The 18,139-nt window shown below is 51.9% G+C and overlaps 4 protein-coding genes across 4 annotated transcripts, besides 2 other annotated features; all 4 read right to left on the bottom strand.

Moving 5' to 3' along the window:
* Positions 1-525: 525 nt before the first annotated feature.
* Positions 526-3,437, bottom strand: xlnR (putative C6 transcription factor; the record flags this gene model as incomplete). The annotated part of the gene is made up of 3 exons (XM_001261023.1): positions 526-669; positions 735-3,028; positions 3,155-3,437. 3 exons carry the CDS (start codon positions 3,435-3,437, stop codon positions 526-528), a joined length of 2,721 nt encoding a protein of 906 aa, XP_001261024.1.
* A 667-nt stretch (positions 3,438-4,104) lies between these two features.
* Positions 4,105-4,130: a microsatellite.
* Positions 4,106-4,130: a microsatellite.
* Positions 4,131-6,363: 2,233 nt separating this feature from the next.
* NFIA_090840 (DNA-directed RNA polymerase) lies at positions 6,364-10,615 on the bottom strand (the record flags this gene model as incomplete). The annotated part of the gene is made up of 2 exons (XM_001261022.1): positions 6,364-9,666; positions 9,788-10,615. The coding sequence occupies 2 exons, from the start codon at positions 10,613-10,615 to the stop codon at positions 6,364-6,366; spliced, it is 4,131 nt and encodes a 1,376-aa protein (XP_001261023.1).
* A 900-nt stretch (positions 10,616-11,515) lies between these two features.
* On the bottom strand, positions 11,516-12,592 carry NFIA_090830 (uncharacterized protein; the record flags this gene model as incomplete). The annotated part of the gene is made up of 3 exons (XM_001261021.1): positions 11,516-11,737; positions 11,799-12,061; positions 12,121-12,592. The coding sequence occupies 3 exons, from the start codon at positions 12,590-12,592 to the stop codon at positions 11,516-11,518; spliced, it is 957 nt and encodes a 318-aa protein (XP_001261022.1).
* A 619-nt stretch (positions 12,593-13,211) lies between these two features.
* Positions 13,212-17,920, bottom strand: NFIA_090820 (sulfite reductase (NADPH) subunit beta; the record flags this gene model as incomplete). The annotated part of the gene is made up of 3 exons (XM_001261020.1): positions 13,212-17,600; positions 17,667-17,806; positions 17,890-17,920. 3 exons carry the CDS (start codon positions 17,918-17,920, stop codon positions 13,212-13,214), a joined length of 4,560 nt encoding a protein of 1,519 aa, XP_001261021.1.
* Positions 17,921-18,139: the final 219 nt, after the last annotated feature.

Below are 18,139 nucleotides of genomic sequence, written 5' to 3'. Positions count from 1 at the left end.
ACAATAGATCTGGCTCCGGGCATTCGCGTGAACAGGGTATGAAACAACCCAAGATCCCTAAGTGTACAGGTATTGGTATCCATCGAAAAACGATACAAAGCAACGATAAGATATGTAGGTACTATCAGAGCAATAACCGTTGTAATTCATCGGCAGCCCATAAACTCAACGTGCCTCATGCCCGTCTCTCGAATCACCACAGCCAAGTGCCGGATTCTTCGATCGGATGGCGGGTGGGATTCACAAAACACTGGCGATGAAGACAGACGGACAGAAATGGAGAAAGATACGGAGGGAAATGCGAAAAAAAGTGAATATCCAAGAGGTATGAAGATTATGTTCGACAAGGAAATATCCCACCAGGTCCAGTCGCTTCCGTTTGAACTCCCAAACCCGGGCCCGCGGGCCATGTTCCCGATGATGATTCCCGTGGTATCGCATCACGTCGTCACGTTTGACAGGTGTATATATAGACTTCGAGAACGCCAAAAGAAGAAAATCCAGCGCCGAAACACGAGCTCAATCTCAGAGCGCAAGACCACTGCCGTCACCGGTCCAGCGGTAGAGAGCGAGTACTTCCCGTCTACGTTGCTGCTGTTCGCCGAAGTCCTCGGGTAGGCGCCCGCGAACCTGCGCGAGAGCCGAGCGCATGACTTTGCGGAAGGTTCTCTATAGCAGAATGGCATTAGTATTTTCAGGTCCGATCTAGAAGAGATTTCACTGGAGAAGCCTACCTGATATTCGGTATTGAGCGTCACGACGCAAGCTTCATGCGCCCGAACTATAGTCTCACACGCCCGGACCACACTTGGACTTGCGTCACCTTGTAATTTGTCGGCAGTCAACAGCAGCAAGAAGCTGCCCTGCAGTAGATAGATTCCGAAGAAGAACGGCATGAAGCTGAGATCCGGGTCATACTCTAGAATTTCCGAAGCCGCCTCAGCGGCGCCGACCGCGTGGCCCATTGCCGCAACAAATGATTCGGAAGAAATCCAGAGGTCGTTGTCATCAAGCAGATTGATCGGATCCCATTTACCTGCCAAGAGGATATGCAGAACATGCATGATATGTGTCCCATAGGCGACCACCATCTTGGTGTGCACGATTGACTCGTTCACGCGTGATTCGACTGTGCTGCTCGACCGGCCCGAAGGACTCACATGGTTCAGGTGAGACCCTTCCATAGCGGCCTCAGTCTCTGCCGCGCCCAAAGCGAGACTGCTAGTGTATCGCGTCTCGAATTCCTTGAGGCTCTGTGCATACACATCTAGTTGGCGCGCAATCTCGAGGACCTGAGCCTCGCACTCGGCACTGTTCCGAAAGGCAAGACCAAACCGTGGATGATTCCTGGCCTGCTGCAGGTCCACAATCTCCCCGAGAATCGTCATCAACGGGAGGAAGTACCCAAACATGCTGTGGCCTGTACACTCGACTGGAGGGCCTGCCTGGCGATAGGTGGCGAAGTCACCGGCCTGCCACAGGTCATCATTCATCGGTTGCAAAAGCCCCTCGCATTCCTTGTCTAGCAAGGTCAGAGGACGGTTGTAACACAGCGCCAAATGACGGTCCGTCGCGTAAAGTAACCACCAGAGACGTCGGCGTTCTTCTCGTTCCTCTTCGGTAATGTTGATGACGGTGTTTCCAGGGCCGTGCCCCATGGACGTGATGAGAGGCGGAGGATGTCGTTTTGAGAGATCGGCGTCTGGGTCCCCGTCTCGCTCAGCGTCGGGTCGCGAGTGAGGAGTGTTTGGCGGCAACTCGCGGCCGAGTTTCAACTCCCGCGCGAGAGACCACGCCGCTGTCCACCAACGCATACTGGCTGCTTTGTATTCGCTTGCAGAGATGACTGTCGCCAAATGGACGTAGGTGGCGACGTCGTCTACAGCTCCCGTAGCGCTGCTTTGAGCACCTAGCTGATCCATCGAGACACCGAAGCCACCTAGAGCGACACCGTTGATGACCATATTTGCAGCGTAGTTAGGCGATGTTTCCCCGGGCGCAGGGCCGTGGATCAGCGGCCTGAGTAAACCGATGGTCAATTCGAGTAGCTTCTGGCAGACTCTGCCGCGCGCTGATGGAGGCGATGTGAGGAATGGGGCGTCGCTTGTCTGAGCTGCAACCCAGAGCATACTGGCCAGGAGGCCAGGCGTGCAGACTCTCGGTTTTGTAGGATGAAGGAAGGATTGCTTTCGGAAAATGTACCCAACCACATACGGCGACTGAGGGGATAGGTGGGACGAGGAAGAGCTAGTGAAGTAGACGTCAAGGAGATCGCAGGCGAGTGACTGAGGAATAATAGACGCAATGTGAGGCAAGACAGGATGCAAAACGGGGTATCTCAATGTCGTAGAAAACGAGGCCATGCTGAACGAAGGAAAATTCGCAGGAGATGGAGAAGGAAGAGGTAACCAGCCGGGCGACTGAGCTGGCGGAGAGAGCCCAAGGAACGAATTTGGTGGATTTTCTGTAGAACTACCGAGGCGGAAGTGGCTGATCGAGGTCGAGTTCGGCTCCTGTGGATTCATGAGCGAATATGCACTGTCATTGTACCCGCCGTTGTATCTGTGATGGGGCAGGACGGATGACGGGGAGCGAGGGTTCGTATGCGAGTTATGTAGCATATGCAGTGATTGGAGTTCTGGTACGGGCATTGAAGGTCGGCTCGAGTCGTTCAACCCGTTGTAACCATTCAGAGACAAGCCTTCCAGGCCACCGCCCATAGACGACTGGGAATGGGGTGGAAGATGCTGAGAATTCTGCATCCCGACCATGCCTGATGCCTCAGAGTGCTGTGCCGAGCCATTCAGATTCCGAGGTACTTCGAAAGCCGGGTCATATCTTCCATTGAGCGTCGGTCGCCTATCCGGGGAAGTGTGTCCTCCAACCATCGCTGCATCTTCCTTGCCCGAGCTGCCATTCGGCTGTCCAGGATTCGTGGCCGCCGCGGCGGCGGCGGCGAGGTCCTTCTTTGAAGCCTTTCCACGCTTCTTCCGTTCTCGCGCGTATTCGCAGGTCAACCCGAACTCTGCTCACTTCTGTCAGTATGGCACGTTCCGCAGTACAAATTTCGGGTAGCTGTTGGGAACTCTACCGATACAATGAGCGCACGGGTTCTGCCCGTCGCATTTAGTGCGTAGCTGATTGCATTGGTCACAAGCGCGACTGATTCTCCGTCGAACAGGTGCCGAGGCCGAGTTTTTCCTGATTGTCGAACGAGCCTCGACGAGGGGATCTCGTTGCGAAGAGTTCTTGAAGCTGGGGAGGGAATGATTGTTGTGGTGATTGTCATTATCGATTTGATACTGATCCTTAGGTTTGCCCATAGAGTTTGTAGCCTCGCCGTCGCCTGCAGCTTCCCGCGACATCTGCAGCTGCTCGAGCGCATACTGCGAACCCTCTGCCAGGGTGTCGAGCCCAGAAGTTTGTGATTGCGCCATTCGATTCGAGGAACGACTGGAAGGAAAAGGAGAATAGGAATGAGAAAAATGCTGAAGTGAGGTAGTTGACATCCTCACGGGTGAAGCAGAGCAATCGGCCTATCTATAGACATAGAGACGGCGAGAGGACACCGCAAAAACCTGGAGATGTGGAGAAATTCAAGGGCCTTAAAGGCCCCAGAAGTCGATGCCGGAAAACGAAAATAGCGTGTTGAGAGCAATCGGATCGGCAGTATTCCCACCTGATAAACTGAGCAGCAGCGCTGACCGTTGAAAAACGATCGCGCGGGGTGAGATGAAGAGGGGGAAGAAGGTACCGAATCAGCAAAGTCAAGAGTTCATTGCCGAAAGACCACCAGACCGTGATGTGAGAATAGAATAATAATAGCTAAGGCAGGGAGAGAGGAGAGTCGGCTCGGAGGAGAAATAGTAGATAAGTATTAATTTAACGGATGGAGTAGAAACGAATCAAGACACAGAAAGCAGCTAACTAACAAGATCCCAATTAGTCCAGTGCCAGTCAGAGAGGCAAAGGAAGGATCAGCTCTATAGCGCTTCCTGGAGGAAGAAGAAAGGCACTAAGAACCACGAGGGCAAAAAGCAAAGATGGAGCAAAACGAGCAGGAAAAAGTAAAAGTGAAGGGAAAGGAAGAAAGGCTGAAATTGGATAATAATAATAATAATAATAATAATGAATGAATGAATGGGGGAGGGGAGAGACAGACTACCATGACTAGACTAAGAGAGCCCCAGGCTGGGAAGTTCCGGGGATGTAGACGAATCGAGTATGGAACCACCATCAACCAAGGGAAAATAATAAATGCCTTTGCCTGGGTCGAGTTTAGCGAGGAGAACTAGACCTGGAACGGGCCACAGCTCATGCTGGTCGGCAGTGGGGAAAGACGTACGTGCAATCTTGGTTAGGTAGGACTTACTGTTAGCCAGTCAGCGAGGGAAATTCTGAAGTGAAGGATGATGAGGAAAGTTTCATGTGGAAAAGACAAGTTCTTAGACTCGAAGAGGAGCTGGATTAATTCCAGGATAAAAATTCCACACCGGCCAGAAGGGAAAAAAGGCGGGGAAACCGAGAGTGAGGGTACTAAGTACTACTTAGCCTACTTCCGAGACGGAGTAAGGTACTCTGTACTCTGTACTCCGTAGTCATCGGCCTGCTCAATCTTTTCCATGGTCATGTTCTCTTTCGGACGGGTCTCCGGATCGTCAGAACAATCACTACAGTACCAGTACCAGTACCAGTATCCAGAGATTGTTCAAAGAAAGAGATGGTACTGGGGTGGCATGTTTATTTACTGGACCGATGAGTAGAAGCTGTTGAAGGAATAATATCTCACCCTTACCAGGGGTATTGATCCTGATCATAATAATACCTGCAGTTCTACACCGACTGATTGCTGGTGAATAACGATACGAGACCTCATATTCATAGAATCACAAGCTCTTACTCCAAACTTCGCTTAGAAGAAGGCGAAACTTAATCGACGATGATCACAGAAAAGCGCCAAGGACGAAGACTAGATAAGTAGAGACTGTGACAGATGGTCTCCATTTCCCAAACTCAGCCCCAGATTTCAAATAAAAACAGTAGCGAAGCCCAACGATGTCAGAACGACGCATCAACCATTTCTAACCTCTGTACCTTACCTTACTCCGTACCTCCCTATAGGTAGGTAGGTACTTACAAATTCTCCAGGTGCCTGAAATCCGTTCCAGCCAATCCTCTTCTCCCCGTTGCAGATTGCATGCATTACCCCGTGGAGTTTCTGCTGTAGGGTGTAAGCACCCCAGGTCAGGAGACATCCATGGATATTCTCTCCCCCTGTCGTCGCGCACAAATCAAATGGACAACCAAAGCAAAGAGGACGATCTGTCCTTATTCGGAGGAGGAGTTGAGACCTTTCGTAGTTGCCACAGTCGCATTTATTCCAATCTCATTTTCATTTTCACCTTGTTTTCGTTTCTCGTCGAAGTCCGGGTCCTTCCCATTAGTCCGAGCCAGACCCTGGACTATATGCATACCCCCAGATGCACTACTTGTACAAATGCCGGACTGCACGTCGCCACTGCACAGTCTTTAATCTGGCCAAAGTCTTCCGTGCATGATAGCAGGATACGGAATCCATCCAATCCAGGATCATTTCTGATGAATTCAGACGAAATCAGACTACCGTAGTCTATACTGCATACTCTGTGTCCTTGCGATGAAGGAAGTTCTGGACGTTCTCAATGCCGCAGCTTGCAGCCACACTGTTACCTCGTGCATACTCAGCGCTGGTGTCTCCTTCGCTAAATCTGGCGATACGCGCAAGTAAGCAATATCCTGCATAACCTAGCCACCTTCGAGTCATGGACTTTGTGGTCTTCTGCCCTGGGTATACCGATACCCCAGGCCGAACTCAAAATCCTCCCTGGTGGCGTTCGTATTCTGCCTAAATGAGCCCCGGTCCTGCCAAGTCCGGGACACGACATCCCATCTCAGCCATTTCCATATTGTGACGGTATATACCATTGTCACCGTCTGTCTTTAGTATGCTTTCAGAAGAGGGAAGAGAGGATAACGATGACAAAATGCATATTGATATATACAAACAATAGCTTTCCAGGTCATACTGTACACTTTTCCCCCATCATAATGCGGGCATCCATCAGATAATATACAATGAATAAAATGAAAAGGGGGAGAGGCGCACGCCACAAATAAATGTACATCGGGATATCACAATCAAATGATAATCAGCTCTCAGCATATGCAGGGGAACAGAATGAGCAAACGCCGTCAATAAGCGCAAAGAGATCTGCCCTCCCGATTGCTCTTTTTGCTTGTCTTGCTTTTAGTTTCATGAATTCGAACACCACCCAAACGCCAGCCCAATGCGTAAAACTCCTGGCAAGCCACCAACACAGACGTCTATGAAAAGAAATACTGGCTGTCTCGGATCCGTGCTAGATCCCAGGCACCCTTCGCGGGAACGTCCCGGAACCGCAGGGGTAGCCAGAGCCACACATGCTGCCGCGCCGCCTTTTTCTTCTTCCCTGCACCGTCTTCTGCCACCACTTCATCCTCCAGTTCGGCCCCAGTGGCTTTGTCAGCCTCGCCGGCCCTCGGTTCCAGGTCCTGAAAGTCCGAAAACAAACTCTCGATCGCAGGATCCGACGTGTCAATCCCTAGTCCCGGCGTCTTCCGCTCCGCTGCGGCCAAATCCTCCGGAATATGTCCCACCGCTGATTCACCGAGCGAGCTCGCAATTGCCAAATCTTTATCGGTTCCACCAAGCTGTTCAAAGACGCTACCAGCCGTGACCATGGCACGACCCTGCGCTTGCAACTCTGGATCGTCAGACTTCAAAAGCTGCTGTCTCCTGTACTCGTCCAAAAGCTCCTGGACCTTTCCCGACTTCTTCTTCTCGCCTCTTCGGAAGGCACGAATCGCACGTCCAATCTTCGTGCTCGCGTCAACCTTCGCAAGGAACAGGTTCTGCCCATACCGAACCTGAAACTCAGAAGCGAGTCTCCTGATGATATCGTCCGAGTGCATACGAACAAAGGCTTCCCGAAGGATCTGGTTCATGGAGTCGACGTCACACGCGTGCGTCCAGAACGAATCGTGGACCGCAGAAAAGGTCAAGCCGGCTTGGTTGCAGGCGTTTGCAGACAGGATCATGTGAGTGGCATCAAGAGAGTGGATGAAATTTGGCGGGAAAGCCTGTAATTGTTTGCGCTTCGAAACGACGTCTTCCGAATTAGTATCGACGATACTGAGATCCTGAAGAGTTGTGGTGATACGCCGAGCCTTTCGCACGCGGTATGGCTGGACCACAGGCAGTCCAAGAGGCGTGGTCCAGATAACTGTAGACCTAAATCTCTCAGACGGATCCTTGAGCTTCACTGCAGATCCACCTGAAGAAGAAGGCGTCAAAGCCTCCTTCGCGATTTGCTCAATCTGCTCGGGGGACAGTGACGTTGTGATACGACTCGCGCAGTCTCCAAGCCAGTGCTGGATTTCATGCGCCCCGTTGAACATCGTACCCAAAGCTTCGAAGATTTTCCGGGCAATGTACAAAGATCCATTCTTTTTATCGTCGTAGGACAGGTCGGGGTAATGGTCGATAAGCTGCTTGCGGACCTGTCTCATGGCTCCCATGAACGTGACACCGTACACATTGGTCATGACAGTCTGCTTTACAATCTTTCTTGTAATTCTTCCGTCGAGGATCTTAGCGATAGGGTGACCCTGGGCCGCCTCCCGCGCAACTTCTTGTTTAACGAACTCGGCAACACCGGTGTAGACGTCGGACGGGCGATCGGATGGTTCAAGATTAACTTGCTGGGCACCGACGCTATCACCTCCAAGTGCCGCGTAATGCTGCAATCCATTGCACGAACCATCCTGGTGGATAGGCAAGCGGGACGGGTACTGGGTCGGATCCGGATGGCGAAGGGCGTTTCTTAATTCACAACAGGCAGCTAGACATTGCCAGGGATCTTCCGCCTTGAGCCACCAGCGTCTGCCGTGAAGACCCTTGTCCGCCGAGTCAAGCACATCGTCCAAGTGATCCATGGTGAATTGTTCACGCTCAGACATGCTAGCCTTGTCAAAGCCCGAAAGATTCGCGATCTGAATCTTCAACCATCTCAAACCACTGGCTCCCAATGGCTTCGCCTCGCTAAACAGCAGAAGACCTCTGGAGTTGTCTGCACCCATTTGATTAAGATACGGGGGAAGTGGGTAAGCACGACCGCGGAAGTCCATGTTATGCGGAAGGTAAAAGGTGACATTCCTGTACGCACGAGCGAGTTCCATTTGGAAATTTTGGAAACACCGCATCGAGTGCAATCCAGATCTCCTGTTTTCAACTTCGCGTACCAGAGTATCCCATTCCTTTTCAGCGTGATACCCCGCTTCGGGAGCTGGCTTGGGTGGAAGTGGTAGGTCGGGTTCTAGAGGTGCAAGGTTTGCGACCGCCTCTCCAGAATTCCATGCTTCGAGCATAACATTGAGGACGTCGCGGTTGATGGTCCACCCTGTGCTGCCAAGATTATCCAAACCCCGGCGAATGTCCTCAAGGCCGTTGTTTTCCAAGGCAGTCTTGATGTACGTCGGCTGGAGACTTTCACCGGGTGTCGTCCGCACAATATCAGATTGATACAGCAAGAAACCCCCGTCCTTCATGCCCTTCCAGGGTCGGGGTTTGCAGACCATGGGTAAATGCCGACCGAGAAGGTCGGCAGTCGGCTCTTTGGCGATAATCTGGACGATTGCTGGATGAAGGTGGAGGTAGCCCGTACGCCTTCCCCAGGTGATCTGATAAGCATGCTGGAAGGCGGGTTGCATCGTGACCGTTTTCTTCTTTGTTTCGGGATCTTCTATGGTCACCGGTGCCTTACCGACCTCGAATAGCAGGCTCATCAATACCGCGCCGACCTTTGCAGTCACCCGTGGCGACCACATGATCGTCGCATCCTCTTGCTGCATCTTCTGAACGAGCGCATGCCATTTGGCACGACCGTCCTTCTTCTTGCGCCCCGCAAGGAGTTCCTTCAGTGCCTTGAGACGCCGAGAGTCTGCGCCTGTTTCGTTTTTGAGGGCAGCCTCCGCTATCAATTCATCCTGGAGATCTTTACCAATCGTCGAAACAACTGCAGAAACCTTCAAACCCTTTTCCATCCCACCGCGGCTGAAAGTAGACATGACAGCCAGAATGGTGAGCGCTGCCAAAGTGTCTGTATCCAGACATCGCAAGTACACACCATATTCGCAGCGCTCTTTCTGCTCAAGAGTGCGAATGGGATTCGCCTCCGCCTCAGCAACAAGCTCAAGTTCCTCCTTGATCCTAGCAACGAGGCTAGAGTGCCACTCCGTCATAATGGTCCCTAACTTCTTCCCACCAGCGGTGGCATCAAGGCCCAATTTCTGTCTGTTATCAAACTCCTGACGCCAACGATCCATAGCAGACCGTATCGAGTCAGCTTCCAGTTGACGCTGTTTGAGTTCATCAAAGGCTTGCTTCTGTTCGGGGTCGGCGGGCACCGAGGAACTAGATTCGCTAAGAAAGAGGGAGAGAGATTGTTTGAGGGAGGAAAGCCCGAGACCCTTTTGCTCAACGGGCCTAACTTCCGCCAAGTTATCAATCTGCGAGCTGACGGCGACAGCGGGTGTGGGTTCAGATCCAATACTGCCGATGGCAACGCGTTGAAGGTCAGATGAGCAGATCTAAAGTAAGCCGAAGAATAAGTAACTGAACTTGCTGCAATTTTTTTTGTGCTGAGTAGCGACTGTGGATAGTAGGAAGTTGAATGAAGGGAAGCAATGTAATTAGATGTAAAGTACGAACCTCTGAGAGTTCTCCGAGCTCCAATTCCGAGAGAACAGGGACTGCCAGCACTTCCTCCTCGATATTATCCTTCTTGGCGAATTGCCAATATCTTCGCACTGCTCTGTCTCGCTTCGAGCCATGAAGCATGCGAAGTGCCATCCGTATCATAATTGCATATGTTGTTGCATCCGGTTTCACGCCCCCGTTTGGCATATCAAGCTCAAACCACCTCTGCATCGGCAGTACCATATTATGCTGCCTTGTAACAATCATGTGTGATACCATCTTTTCCAAATAGCGATTGTGAATAGCCAGGTACTCCGATGAACCGACAGGGTAATGTTGTCCCAATCGATTAATGAGCGTAGCAGCCCGATCAAAGCGTCCAACCTTGAGAGAGACATCCAAATTGGCCAGCATTTCATCCTCATCGCCGCCAATCCCTCTAACCTTCCGTAATACTTTGGGTTTCGTTTGTAATGACTCGCCCACGATGATCAGGGACGAAGGATCGAGTTCTTTAGCAGGCAGCGAAGGGAATAGTTGAGACCACTGCTGTGATGGGTCATAGAAATTCTCTGGCGCATAAAGCGAGTCATCGAATGATGCATAGGATCCTTGATCGACGGCAGACTGATCGGCGGCAGTGGCAAGAGTCCGATTGGATTGAAACGAAAGTCGACGAGATTGTTCCTGTGGAGTGGTCACAGATGCACTTGCCAGCAATGCTGGTTTGCTGGCGTTGACATAAAATCGTAGCCCTGCCCCCGAGGGCAGTAGACGGCGTCCGTTCGACTGCCGGAATAGGCTGATGGCATTTTTTTGGCGAGCGACTCGGGACAACATGATGCACGAACACCGCTAAACGAACAGACAGACAATGAACGAATTATAAGACAGTAAATCAGAAAGACAGAAGGGAAAGGGAATAGAGTATATGATTAATGGCAAGTAAAGCGCGGATTCATTGGAGACGGAGAGGAAGGCCTGAGAAACGAAAAAATCAGACCAGATAGGAGAAAAGCGACTCTGCCAGGCGGAATGGGACAGTCCGAACTGACAAGCCGTCCTGCAGCTCTTCACGGATAAAATGGAAGAACGACAGGAAGAGGAATTGAATTATGGGTTGAGGGAAGGAGGATGAAAATCTGCGAGAGGCAGAACAAACTGTCGGCCTCCAGGAACACGGGAGCCCGGAGAGAAGAAAAATACCGACTATTCCTAATCAGTTGGAGCGATGGGCGATAAGGCACGTGAGCTGCTACAGTGGCAGTTTTTTAGAGCTTCCTGATTGGGCAGACTAAGGTGGCAAGAGATATCATGGAGCCTTTTCAAGTGAGCATCTTCAATTAAAATTGTACAGAGGTAGCCACAATGTCTATTGTATCGATGGGGGGTTTTTTGATCTCTTTCGAATCATGTCGGCTCGTTTGCCGTTGCGAGGGGAGCAATTGGATATTTCCTGTTCTTTCATGTAGTTATCCTCAGCGAAAGTGCATGAGCAAGAAAGTGATTGAGGAGTGTCTATACGACTGGCGATTAGTAGCGCAGGTAGGTACTACGTGTCTAGCCTTAGTGAGCTCGAAATACCACTGGTTGAATAGTCGAGTTATCCTAATCAGAAGTTCAGGACGTAGAATAGCGGTAGTCACTCTATGATCCATAATGGCCAGGTTCTACAAATGGAGTATTTATACATCGTGGCAATCGTACATTGATTCATCCCTTCAAGTGCAATATCGAAGCTCACCCTTGCGCATTGACTCCGACGGAGCCAGCTTGTTCCTTTTGCCTCTTCCGATTCTGCTTCATCGCCCAACCCGTCATCTCTGGTCGAGCTGGGTCGATACGAGGCGCGCTCATCCGGTCCAGATAGTCTTCGCTATCAATGGCCGCCTCAAGCTGCGGAACATTCTCCAGATCCTGCTGGATCATGTAGCTCTCGTACGTCTGCCATGCTTCCTCGGTCTGGTTGAAGATAAGTTAGCACAACCGGCGTCTCACGATACGCAGCAGTCGAAGGACAAACCTCTGCATCCACCCATTCATACGTAGTCCACTTCTCATCTTGCATCTTCTTAAGCAGTTCCAGGTTGCCCGCAACCATGACCGCTTCCGCATCCTCGGCAGCTTTGATCTTCACATCAATCGCGCGAGCCTCAGTCTGCTCCTCCTCGCCCTCTTTCCGGGCCTTGCCCCTTCCCTTCGCAGGTATCTCATCCAAAGCATCGATATGATGAAGCTGAGGGTGCAACTGCACGACAGCAGAAACAGGAGACAGGTGCAAATTCTCTGCAAATTGCACGTCAGCAATTCCTCTTCATTGCGATCAAGCAGAGGGGGATACCCACGTCCACGGAACGCCGCAAGCATGTACACCGGGTCCCCATCCTCAGGACCCTTAATCCGCCCTCCAAGCGTCTGCACCCGCATAATATCAGACCCCTCCTTACTATCCATCTCGCCCATTTCCACATCCACGTTCCCCTCCATCTTCACCTTCCCACCGCCCGCAGCAGCCCCCGAGCTGAACCCGCCAGCCAAACCGTAGGAGCCTCCATCCCGGGCGCTGCGGGACCTCCTCATGGCATCGCCATATCGCAGTCCCTTGCTGACATCGTAGTTCACTCGTGTCTGGATCGGCACATCAACCTCCACGAGACCTGTGTTCGGCTTCAATCGGAAAGCAGTCGGCTTCTGTTCGTGGCTCTCGTCGTAGGGGTGTTCGGCGGATCGGTCTAAGTACTGGAGAACGAACCTGGAAATCTCGGAGTCTGTAAGGTACACATCGTAGGATGCGATGACGGGATCCGAGTCGTCCATGAGGGGTTAAATTTGGCGGGTCGGAATTTTCAAAAAGGATCCACGACTGGGTGTCCTGATCACTGCAGGAATAATGAGTGATATGCACAGGACCTTGAACAGCTATAGAAGAATAGAATGATAGAGCGGCTTCTCCTCGATGGCTGAAATTCCTGATCTGCAGCTTTCTACATTTGGAGAAGCTCGCAGAGTGACTGCGGGATAAGCGGCAGAAATTAATTTTTGGTTGTACACCGCCTACTGTAAGAAGCGTAGGCTTTGTGATTGATAAGGGCACCTATTTACTCCGTACATAAGAGAGACAAAAGAGACAAGCTTCGATGGCCAGTCCCGAAAGGGAACCGTGACTCATTAGTTGTTTACGCCAAAGGACGCAATTACAGATGTAGTTGATCTAAAATGCAATGCAAAAGACAATGACAGGTTTATCTGCAGGTATGACGAGCATATCTCGGAGCGGGACATTTATCATCAAGGTAAAATCACAAGGGTACGCGTCCTGTTATCCAACAAGGAGATTAAGCGTAACTTTTCATCATCCTTCACTCTTCATCCTCTTCAGCAACCTTTAAATCAGGTTAGTAACTGCTCAGAAGCCTTAAGAATAGTGAGTGATAGGTCAACATACCCCTTCGTGGAAATTGGTGCCATCCGTGGTCTTGTTAATGATGCCAGCCCGGATACACCAGTCTCCGAAGCGCTCCGGAGTCTCACCATCAGTGTTGCGCTCAAGTGCGTACCGCTTGAGCAGACCCTTCATGATCTCAAGGATCTCATCCTCCTTGATAGACTGGCGGTACAGCTTGTTAAGACGCTGTCCGTGGTAACCACCGCCAAGGTACATGTTGTAAGCACCGTAGGCCTTACCGACAAAGGCGACCTCGGCGAGCCAGGGCCTGGCGCAACCGTTCGGACAACCGGTCATACGCATGACAATGCTGTCGCGGGCCAAGCCAACCTCTTCAAGGGTCGACTCCAGCTTAGAGATCAGCACAGGAAGGTAGCGCTCAGACTCGGCCATAGCCAGACCACATGTGGGGAACGCGACACAAGCAGAGGAAGACAAACGCAGACCGCTGAAGGAAGTGTTGTCGAGTTTGTGATTGGCCATTATCTCCTTGACAGCAGGCAAGTCCTCGTCTTTGATGTTGGAGAGGATCAGATGCTGGTTACCAGTCAGGCGGAACTCGCCCTTGTCGAGCTTGGCCAATTCACGTAAGCCCGAACGCATGGTGAACTCAGCTGTGTCCTCGATACGACCGTTCTCGATGAAAAAGGTGAAGTGGTTCAAGCCCGTCTCATCCTTCTGCCAGCCAAAGGTGTCGACGTTGGAAGTAAACTTGAACGGGCGGGGCTCTGCAAATCGCAATCCATCGGGAAGGAGAGCCTCCACCTTGCCCTTAAAGGTCTCAACTCCCATGTCGTCAATGGTGTACTTGAGACGAGCGTGTTTACGGTTCTTGCGGTCACCAAAGTCCCGCTGGACGAGCATGATCTTCTCACAGACAACGTGAGCCTGATCAGCTGGCACGTAACCAAACATACGACCGGTCTGAGGGTAAGTCTTCTTGTTGTTGTGAGTTGCACCCATACCACCACCGGCGAGAATATTGAAGCCCTCAAGGTGTCCGTCAGCACCCTTGATGGCGATCAGACCAATATCGTGCGCATAGACATCAGTATCGTTGTGAGGAGGGATGGCGATGGTGATCTTGAACTTTCGAGGAAGGTATGTGGGACCGTACAGGGGCTCGTGGTCCTGAACGGCATCTCCTGCCACTTGGACCTTGTTGTCGTCATCATCCTTCAGCCAAATCTCATGATAGGCGGTAGTGGAAGGAAGCAGGTGGTCGCTAATCTTCTTAGCAATTGCGTGGGTTTCGCGGTGAAAGTAGGAAAGCTCGGGTAGAGAACTGCACATGACGTTACGGTTGACATCACCGCAAGCAGCAATGGTTGTCATGAGCGCCTTGTTGATAGCACGCATGGCGGAACGAAGGTTGCGCTTGATGACACCGTGGAACTGGAAGGTTTGTCTTGTGGTGAGCTTCATGGTCTCGTTTCCGTATGCGCTGCTGATGTCGTCCATCTGAATCCATTGCAAAGGAGTAGCAACACCACCAGGAAGCCGGCAACGGATCATGAAACTGTAGGCTGGCTCAAGACCCTGAGCCTTCCGCTCATCGCGGACATCACGATCATCCTGCATGTAGGTGCCGTGGAACTTGGTCAACTGTTGGTCACTAGCGGAAATGGCACCGGTGGTCTCATCCAACAAGCCCTCAGCAATGGTACCGCGCAGGTAGTTGGACTGGATCTTGATGTCCTCGTTGGTCAGGGGCGCGGGCTCCTCTGGAAGACCTTCTACCTTGTCGACACCTAGAGCTTGCCAAAGACGAGGCTCCCACTCAGAGTAGCCGGTTTGGTAAGCATCTGGGTCCTGGTCGTCACCGAGACCAATATCCGTGAGCTTGCGGCCTCCAAGGAAAGCGATACGAGCGTCGAGATCCTTGGCAGGCTTGTTGTAGTAGATCTTATCCTCCTTGCGAGGCCAGTAGTGGCTGTCACCAAGACCAAAGACAGAGTAGTTGATAGTGGAGAGATCCAAATCACCAGAGTTCTTTATGACTTCCCAGAGACTGCGACCGTTCTGAGGGAATTCACCCTGGCCAGCAGTACTGGTAATGAAGACCACGTTCTCCTCTGTCGCAAGATCCTCAGCCGGGTAGTCATCCATGGCCATGACCATGGTCTTCAATCCTCTAGCGCGACCCCGGTTTCCGAGGCGCTTGGCGAGGGTTTGAGCGTTACCGCCATCAGAAGCAAAGAGGATTGTCAAAGGTGCTCCGAAAAGACCCTCAAGCAGCTGCTCATACGAATCCTTGGCCTTACGCTTCTGCAGGGCGCGGACTTCAGTGCCGTATGATTCGGAGAGAACAGCAGAGAACTTGGGCTTCCGGTTCATGAGCTGAGTGAGCTGGTTGTCTCTGCGAAGGAACTCCTCGAGCTCCCGTCTGAGACGATCGGAGTCAAGAGCGAACTTGGGTTCGCCTTTCGCTTCATTCTCGGGGTTCCAGCGGTACAAAGGCCAGTATCCAAGGTCGATGGCCTTTTTCGTTTCTTGAAGAACAGTGAGAGCGGAGTCATTTTCCTGGTTGTAGGGCAGATAGGCGACAACGACGGAAGGACCCTTGAATTGCTCGGCCTCGGCCATTGCCTGGAGAACCTGGGTGTAGGAGCCATAAACGGCAACAGAGGCGACGTAAGCATTGCCAAAGTTCATGGCGTACAATCCGATATCCTTCTTCCTGCGAGTCGGGTCGGCAGCAGCACGCTCCGAGTAAGGCTGGGAGTCAATAATAAGCATGTTGACATTCTCTCCGGAGGCGAGAACATGGTGTACACCAGAGTTGCCGAGATCATAAGCCCACGCGTCGGAACCGATAAGCCATTGGGACTCTTCAAAGAAGAGCTTCCTCGACTCAAGGAGCTTCTTAGCTAGCTGAGACTCGTCCTTGGAGAGAGTCTCGATTACTTCCGAAGCCAGCTTGTTCGCCTTTGAAGCGTCCTTGACATTCAGCGCCCAATTGGACAACGATGATTTGGAGGAATCTGAGGTGAAGTCAGTAGACTTTGAAGCTTCTTCGACGTCCCGGACGAAGCGCTGACGGCGCTCCTTCCTGGCGATCAGCGAACCGAATCCATATTCGGGGCTCGCCGCGATAGTGGAAGAAACGCCGGCATTCTGAGAGTCCAACTGATTGGCAATGTAAAGACGCTCAGCAAATAGTTGGTTCAGGATCTTCAGGTAGGCGTTCTCAACGTGAGGCTGTTCCAGGGAAGGCTCAGTGGCGGGGGCCTTGGCGCTGCCGATCTCGAGGTTCTGAATAGGGGAGGAAGAGTTCAAGTTTTGAACGATACCGCGCAGTGCCTGAACTGCAGTAGACGGCTCGACATATCCAAGTCTGTACCCAACAATTTGAGGGGTTGGTCTGCCAGCAGACGGGGTCAAGCTGGACAAGAGATCCATGAATGACGGACCCCACTTGGTAGTCTTGCGAACCTGCTCGAGAACGGCAATCTTCTCTACAGAGCTGGGAATGGAATTCACAATCTGGCCTCCGATCCAGGGACGGTATAGACGAGCAGTGACGAGTCCGATCTTCTCAAGCTCACTGTTGGCTTCCGCCTTGGCAAGAACATCAACGAATACTCCGGTGGAGCCAAAGATGAAAATGGCCGACTTGGCATCCGAAGGACCAGTGTATTCAATCGCGCGGTAGGTGCGTCCGGTGCTCTGGGACAGAATCCTCCAGATCTGGCCGGTCCACTCGAAGATGTCGGCAGCGCTGACTGGACGGACCGAAGCGGCAGCATCAACGGTTGTGGCGGCAGAGCTGGTGGCATGGCTGTCCGTGCTGCTATCTCTCCGTGACGATCCGACGGATGAGTTATCAACACTGACGCTTGAAGGAGTCTGGGCTGGCGGCGCGAGAGTGGGAGCAATGCCACCTTGGGCAGCGGAGCTCTCCGCAACTTCCTCAGACACGGTGGCTACGCGACCGGAGTCGGCATATAGTGTCTGTGCTCCAGACTGAGACGCAGTGCTTCTGCCCAGGTTGAGCAGAGATCTAATAACGTCCACATTTTCTGCTTCAATGGCATCCTCGTTTGCGGAGTTGGCGGGATCAAAGAAATGAATGACACCCTTTCCGGATCTGTGGGCTAGAGCATGAGCGGTGATGGCAATATCCTGTGCCTCCTGGATTGTCTCGGAATGCAAGAAGGTAAAGCCACACTGGCGTATCGAGCTGATGACGGAGTAATCTGGGAATGGGGAGGGCTCCAGGGCGACGTGAATGACGATTGGGGAGTTCGCTAAGCGGTAGAGGCGAGGAACGGATGAGAGCAGGACAGAGGAGCCGGTGACGACGGAAACTGCGTCGCCTGCCTGCAGTGGATGGAAGGCAGAGAGTAGAGGGTCTTCGTTAGAGCGTACAGCTACCACCTGTCCACAGTGTCAATCCAAATTCTGCGAAATCTCCGTGACGGGGCATGTCGCAAGTTCACTCACCTCAGGTGCAGATCTAGGGAGGATGCTACGAGCATTGCTCGCCTTCAGAGCCTTGAGGGGCTTTGAAAACAGAGAATCTGTCTGCAGAGAGGGCTGAACGGAGAGGATGGTGTCGCTGACAAGGTAGGCAACTCGTGCAGCTGTTTAAAAAATTAGCGATTGATCGCAGGGAGAATGTTCCATTGGAACATGACAATAGCATGCACTGGGAAAGAAGACTAACCTGCTTCCGCAGCAGATGAAATGGATGCCATATCTGGTAGATGTGCACTGCGCTCTTCACTGCGCAGAAAGTGGGATGAACTATAAGTGCAGAAATGTAGATATCACCGCATACGGCGACTCCCACTCAATGCAACCTTGACAGAAGAACAAACAGAGTATGCAGAGGAAGAGAAAGGCACTCAAATGAGATTTAAGTAAAAGCCCTCCTAACTTCTTCACAATTATCTCCCAAAAAAAGCAGACAACGG

The sequence above is a fragment of the Aspergillus fischeri genome, genomic scaffold (assembly GCF_000149645.3).
Source record: "Aspergillus fischeri NRRL 181 1099437636264 genomic scaffold, whole genome shotgun sequence".
In the NCBI taxonomy this organism is placed as follows: domain Eukaryota; kingdom Fungi; phylum Ascomycota; class Eurotiomycetes; order Eurotiales; family Aspergillaceae; genus Aspergillus; species Aspergillus fischeri.
The sequence above is the reverse complement of the archived record's forward strand: the minus strand, read 5'-3'. Positions and strand labels throughout refer to the sequence as shown.